At 42.2% G+C, this 7,128-nt stretch overlaps 1 protein-coding gene across 4 annotated transcripts in view; it reads right to left on the reverse strand.

Moving 5' to 3' along the window:
* WDR19 (WD repeat domain 19) overlaps nt 1–3,508 on the reverse strand; it is a 44,425-nt gene extending 40,917 nt beyond the window's left edge. For 3 of the 4 annotated variants that reach the window (XM_060278905.1, XM_035111897.2, XM_060278904.1), the window contains exons 1-3: nt 3,424–3,508; nt 411–502; nt 182–247 (exon numbers count right to left, since the gene is read on the reverse strand). In XM_060278905.1, coding sequence (XP_060134888.1) covers nt 182–247; nt 411–502; nt 3,424–3,429 — 164 coding nt within the window. In that variant the 5' untranslated portion in view covers nt 3,430–3,508. Of the gene's footprint in view, nt 1–181; nt 248–410; nt 503–2,051; nt 2,070–3,423 lie in introns of those variants that run through there. The other variant, XM_060278908.1, reaches the window with a different exon arrangement.
* Between the last annotated feature and the right edge of the window lie 3,620 nt (nt 3,509–7,128).

Below are 7,128 nucleotides of genomic sequence, written 5' to 3' on the forward strand. Positions count from 1 at the left end.
ATATTCATTCCCCACAATTCTGCTCTCCTAAAATAAAGTGCAGTCTAATCTCATCCAATTTCATAACCTTCCCCCCCCCCACACCATTTTTGAAGGCATTTATGCCAAACAAATCAGATAATCTAATGTTGAATTTGCCTAAAAGTAATATTTTCCTTTCACAAAATTGTACAAGACTTACCCTGGTAAATTAATTTCATTTTTCTTTTGACCATGGCGATCGAAGATTTTTACAGTGTGATTGTGTCTAAAAATTTTAAAAAAGAACAGAAGAGGAATAATCATTATGATGGTCATCTTTCATACATCTGTAAATATTATTAAAGTATGTAAACTGCTTTCTATGACAAAATCTGATTCATCTGTTTAGTTAATTAACATATACAATAAATAAATCTTTATTATCTTACCCTGCAACAGCAATGTAGTTTCCTACAGTTTTTTGCCAAGCAAATTGCACAGGCGAACTAGGCGCATCCCTTTCAGACAGGGTAAATACTCGCTATGGAAAGAAATTGACAGTTAAAGATGCACAATTATTAAATGTTTTCAATTTTTCTTTTTTCATTTACAAGGCATACCTAATTCAGAAAAAAAACAATTACCAACTTTCTGCAATGCTAGAAAAACCAATAAATATATTTTTATAAAGGCATACACACAGAAGCTGTTCTAAGTACTTTCTGCTAAATTTTGGAGACAAAACAGGCAAAATTGCATAATCCCCCAAACAGGTAACAGCTGTGGAATTGAAGCTTTATAGCAGCTGTATGGAACCTTTGGCTCTTCAGGTGTTGCTGAGCTACAACTCTGATCAGCATCCCTGGCCATTGGCTATGCTTGCTGGGGCTGATGGGAATTGTGGTTCAACAAAATCTGGAGGGCTACCGTAAATATTCCCTACACTTGCTTTAGAGCAGACTTTCCCAGCCTGACGCCTTCTAGATGCTTTGGACTACTCTTTTCATCATCCTTGGCAATTGGTCATGCTGGTTGGGATGATGGGATTTATAGTCCAAAACATTTGGGGAAGCCTGCTTTAATTTATCCAGTATAAATGTCACTTAACTGAGGGGTGGGAGGACCACATGCAGGAGTAATAGTGCATGAAGCAGTGCATGTTTTACACCCTGAGGGTTTCCTCCAGTATAAAGGAAAATAATATACTGGGAAGCTGGACAGTAAATAGCACAGGAAGACTGTTTCAAAGGAGAGAATGAAGCACCATAGGAAGAAAACTCTAGGCATGTATTTTGGCTTTTTTGCATCTTCCCTAATTTCAGTTCTACTCTTCCCCGCCCAAATATCTATTGCAGCAGAGGATAGACAGCAGGCAAAATGGGTAGAGGTTGAAAGACATTAATCAATAAATATTTCATATTGAAGATTACTGAGGAACAGTTCTCTGGGAGTGTTTGTTATAAAAATAAGAACAGACGTGATTACAGAGAGGCCTGAGAGTGCAAGCATATGCAATGCAACAAATTTTCAATAACTGAAGCAACCCTTACTGGAATTCCTAGCACTAATTCCAAAAGAACAGCTTCCTGCAGTTCTTGCTCCAAAATCCTTACTGGAAATGGAAAAAATACCAGTGAAGAGGAAACACAGAATCCATGTACTGTACACTTTGTAGCAAGATCTGTGAAGAGGACTTATGGTAACTGATATGTTCTGCAAGCCTCATATATATAGGTTGTGATAATTTCATGCTGGGGTTCGGTTCCCGGCCCCCATTCCGTAGAGCACATATAAGTGCTTCCTGTCCCATTCCGTCCCCGTTCTGCCTTTTTCCAGGTCCAAAAGGACCCACACATCAGTGATTGCACGTCAATTGGATGTGCCTAAAATGGTTGCCACCTGTATTCTGATTCTCCACTGATGCTATATTTCTCAGGTGTATTCTCCAGTTGGAGAAAAAGCAGTTAAATATCTATCGGCTCAAAGGAATTCCTCTTCAAGGTACATCTTGTAAACCTTTTAAACATACATGCTTTAAAGTTGCCTGTGAGAAGCAAACAAATTATTATAAGCAGCACACACACACTTACATGACAACATAAAGAAAAATAAGTTTTGTGTATGCATCTCTTCAATGAGACCTCTTAGGATTGTTAGATGTTTAGATACCCAAAAGAATAACTGCTTTCTATGGCCAAAAAAAAGTCTTGGAGGGCTTAATTTCTCCCAGGGCTCATTGTCAGATGTATTTTGATTTTCACTACTCTTGCTCAGCTCCAGAACATAAGATGCAAATTTAAGTACCTTAAGCAAATGGAAAGTGTTTTTCTCACTAAACGTTCCCCACTCATCTGGGATTAAGGGGAAGATCAGAAGTACTTTAGCTGACTAAATAATAATAAAAAATATTTGAGAAAAGAAGTACTTTCAGCCCCAGCATCACTTTTTCTAGAAATTAAGCACTCTCTCTGAAATCTATAAAAACTCGTTTTGGTTTAATCCTCCAGCGGTCTACTCAAAAAGTAAGTCCCACTAATGTGGCTTACCCCTAGGTATAGTATTGCAGCTTCAATCTAGCACAAACTTTTGTAGTGGAAGACTACATTTCTGTCAGTTATAACAAAGCAGCCTTTTCCTGCCAGAACAATGGATTAAAACCAGCTAGCTAGCAAAAGGTCCCCAAAAGCCATTCCCCCCCTAAATTAGCAAGATTTTCCAGAACAAGATTTGAATGCTCATTCAAAGGCAAGATGATCCTAGTCCTCGCTAGAGCTGCCACATTTTTCTCTGTCGGAGATCGTGTGCTTTTTTTTTTTTAACAGCTATATAACACGCTGCATCTCTACGCTTCACCTGTTGAATAATCGCTTGCCACCTTTCGAGAAGATTGGAAAACCTTTATTGAATATATGGGAAATAACTGCACAGCTGAAAACACTGGCAGCATTAAGATAAATTCAACAGGGTAAATAAGTTTTGATGGCTGTAATAATGGAATACCGAATGGTATAGTTCTTGTAAAATAGGCAGGGATTCTCTCTCTCTCGCTCTCTCTCTCTAATCCCCTTGCCACACAGCTGTGACAGGCAGAGGCCAATGCATAGTTGCTTGTTTTTTTTCCTGACAGGTAATATTATTAAAAGCCCCCCTCCCCAATATCCAACAGCTCTCTCTCCCCACAGGCGATTCCGCCTGTTGAATGTCTGCCTGTCGCGAAGCTTTTGAAGGCACAGAGAGCCCAGGAGAAAAAATGAACAGCCCCAGAAGTCCTTGAAGGGGAGCTTTGTGCTGCGCTTCCCCCTCGCGGAAGGCGAGCGGCCAAGACGACGCCTCTTAAAGCCCCGAGAAGCGGCCCCCACGGGCGGCGGGGCTGCTCTGCCTAATAATAGGCCTCACGGCCCACCCCTGAGGCACAGCGTTGCGCGCGCGCGGCCCAACCGCCGCTCTCCCTCAGGGCCTCACCTGCATCTTTCGCCTTTGCTATGGCGTTGTTTAAAAGGGGGCCGCCGCACGGAGGGGTGTGAGGGAGGGCAACGGGGCGGAGTGCGCATGCGCGCTCAACTGCCTCAACCGCGTCCGCGTCACCCAGGAGATCGCAGCCGCAGAGGTAAGAAAAAAGAAGAGTCGCGCGCCGATAACCTGAAGCAGGCGCTTCCTGGTTCGCGTCTCTATAAGCCCCCGGCGGAAGTCTTGGATGTCTCAGTCCCCGCCCCCCAAAAAGTAGCAGCAAAGATATGGGAGTTTCGGTTCTTTGAAACCTTTACGTAGGAAAGCATTGTTGGCTATTTCTCAATGTGTCTGCTAGTGGCGTGACAATCAAACCGCTTGCAGGGTTTCATATTGAGACCCCCGGGTATAGGGCGGTATATTTAATAATGGGTGGGGGACCCCGTGTTGAGATTCCTGCTTTGCAGGGGGTTGGATGGATAACCCACAGAATCCCTCCCACCTCTGCAGTGCAGCCCTGCCGATCCGAATTCCGATGCAAGCAGTCGCATAGGTGCCAACTCCCTGGGGTGCCCGAGCACCCACAAAATTCCCCATTAAGGGGCCGGGCACCCACAAATTTCTGTGCTCCCGGGCCATGCACGCTGCATGGCACCCACGATCGTGGGGCCAAGTTGGCATTCCTGGCAGCAGGGCCGGATTTAGGTTTGATGAGGCCCTAAGCTACTGAAAGTAATAGGGCCCTTTCTATGTCCAGCTGTCCTTTGTCAACAACAAATTGTCACTGTTTCTTGTGTGGAATATATGCTGTATGGTAATTTATGGACGTAATAAATATCTAAGGCCATTTGCACATAACAAAATATGTATTTTATCAAAGTAATTGTTGAACTGCAATACAATTAAGCATATTAATAGTGGATTTTTTTGGCCCCCCCAAAGCGTGGTGCCCTAAACTATAGCTTGTTTAATTTATATGTAATTCCAGCACTGCCTGGCAGCCAGTACCGGTCCAGCTGAAAGAAACCACCTTACCACAACCCTGCAATGTAGTCTTGTGGTAGTACTGATGGTTGATGTGGTCCAACAACTCTGTAATGTAGGTCCAGAGGAGCATGGAATCATAGAATTGTAGAGTTAGAAGGGACTACAAGGGACATCTATTCCAACTCCTTGCAATGCAGGAATTTCTTTGTCCAGTGTGGAGCTTGAACCCACGACCCTGAGGTTAAGAGTCGTTCTAATGACTGAGCCGTCCCAGTGAATGGCATGCAGAATTTGGCAGTATTATAACCCCCAAGTTGCACCCTGGAGAGCTTTGTTTAGGGGGGGCTGTCACACTGCGCCCACTATAAAGGTTGTGGGGGCTGGGACCAGTTTGGATTCCCACCCAAAACTCCTCCTTACAAAACACTTCCTCATATCGCTGCAAATCCATTGCTCAGGTTCATGCAGAAGCCTTGTTTATCCCAAACTGGCTAGATTGAATTACAGTGTTCAAGTTGGATGGGCACCATACAGGCAGATGTTGTTGTTTAGTCGTTTAGTCGTGTCCGACTCTTCGTGACCCCATGGACCATAGCATGCCAGGCACTCCTGTCTTGCACTGCCTCCCGTAGTTTGGTCAAACTCATGTTCGTAGCTTCGAGAACACTGTCCAACCATCTTGTCCTCTGTCGTCCCCTTCTCCTAGTGCCCTCAATCTTTCCCAACATCAGGGTCTTTTCCAAGGATTCTTCTCTTCTCATGAGGTGGCCAAAGTATTGGAGCCTCAGCTTCACGATCTGTCCTTCCAGGGAGCACTCAGGGCTGATTTCCTTAAGAATTGATAGGTTTGATCTTCTAGCAGTCCATGGGACTCTCAAGAGTCTCCTCCAGCACCATAATTCAAAAGCATCAATTCTTCGGCGATCAGCCTTCTTTATGGTCCAGCTCTCACTTCCATACATCACTACTGGGAAAACCATAGCTTTAACTATACGGACCTTTGTCGGCAAGGTGATGTCTCTGCTTTTTAAGATGCTGTCTAGGTTTGTCATTGCTTTTCTCCCAAGAAGCAGGCGTCTTTTAATTTCGTGACTGCTGTCACCATCTGCAGTGATCAAGGAGCCCAAGAAAGTAAAATCTCTCACTGCCTCAATTTCTTCCCCTTCTATTTGCCAGGAGGTGATGGGACCAGTGGCCATGATCTTGGTTTTTTTGATGTTGAGCTTCAGACCATATTTTGCGCTCTCCTCTTTCACCCTCATTAAAAGGTTCTTTAATTCCTCCTCACTTTCTGCCATCAAGGTTGTGTCATCTGCATATCTGAGGTTGTTGATATTTCTTCCGGCAATCTTAATTCCTGCTTGGGATTCATCTAGTCCAGCCTTTCGCATGATGAATTCTGCATATAAGTTAAATAAGCAGGGAGACAATATACAACCTTGTCGTACTCCTTTCCCAATTTTGAACCAATCAGTTGTTCCATATCCAGTTCTAACTGTAGCTTCTTGTCCCACATAGAGATTTCTCAGGAGACAGATGAGGTGATCAGGCACTCCCATTTCTTTAAGAACTTGCCATAGTTTGCTGTGGTCGACACAGTCAAAGGCTTTTGCATAGTCAATGAAGCAGAAGTAGACGTTTTTCTGGAACTCTCTAGCTTTCTCCATAATCCAGCGCATGTTTGCTATTTGGTCTCTGGTTCCTCTGCCCTTTCGAAATCCAGCTTGCACTTCTGGGAGTTCTCAGATACGCCAGTTGGTATCTGTGTTGGATTTGAAATTGCTTTTATAGATGCAGTTGTTTTAATATATGCTTATATTGTCCTGTGAAATCGTTTCAGGATGCTTCATAGGAAGCAATTCATAAATTAAGTAAGTAATATTTAGTATTTGGTTTGAATGACTTGCTACATATTGTAGTTTTTATCAATGTACTTTTCGTTTCACGGTGATTTCAACTCCAAATAAATACCCTCCCCCATTTTTCACTCAGATTATGCTACATTGACAAGTGTAAATTATTGGAGAAAGCCTAGTACCTTTTTGAATAACCACAGATTACTTGCAATCTGTATTATAGGAGATAAAATATCTGACTTCTTTCTAAACGTGGATGCCAGAGTACTGTATAGTCCTTTCAGTAGAGAGAAAGTAAACCTAGTACAGATTAGGATGGTCTCCCTCCTCCACTTAAATCGTGTGTTTTAAGATACATTATTTTTGATTAGATACATCTGGTTTAGACTGTGTGTGATCTGCCTGAAAGGCACCCACATTAATTTTTCTAAAAATATATTCTATGTTAAAAAATTGATCAGAGAATATGAATTGGAATCCTATGAATTATATACATTAGTCGAGTTATGTATTCATTTTAAGTTCCTAAACGTTCCCCCTAAGAATCAGCATGTGCCATTTGTTTAAAAGTTACAGTATCAGTATCATTTTATAAACATCCACTTTTATTTAAGATTTATATGCCCTTCAGCAATGTTTCAAAATGGTTTACAAAAGCATCATAATAGCCATGTTCTATTAACCATGTCACAGAAGTTACTAGTGAGGGGGAATCCCCATGTATTTGAGATTATTTTCCTTCCATTTGAAGAGCCACTTAAAAACAAATATTTCATGGTACTTTTACCTAAACCAGATTGCTTTCAGAAAAGTGTGTGTATAGTTGAGAAGGAATCCTGTCTGTTTAAATTGTGCTTTAATGGGCATTGTGCAATGC

This window comes from Zootoca vivipara, chromosome 9 (assembly GCF_963506605.1).
Source record: "Zootoca vivipara chromosome 9, rZooViv1.1, whole genome shotgun sequence".
Classification (NCBI taxonomy): Eukaryota; Metazoa; Chordata; class Lepidosauria; order Squamata; family Lacertidae; genus Zootoca; species Zootoca vivipara.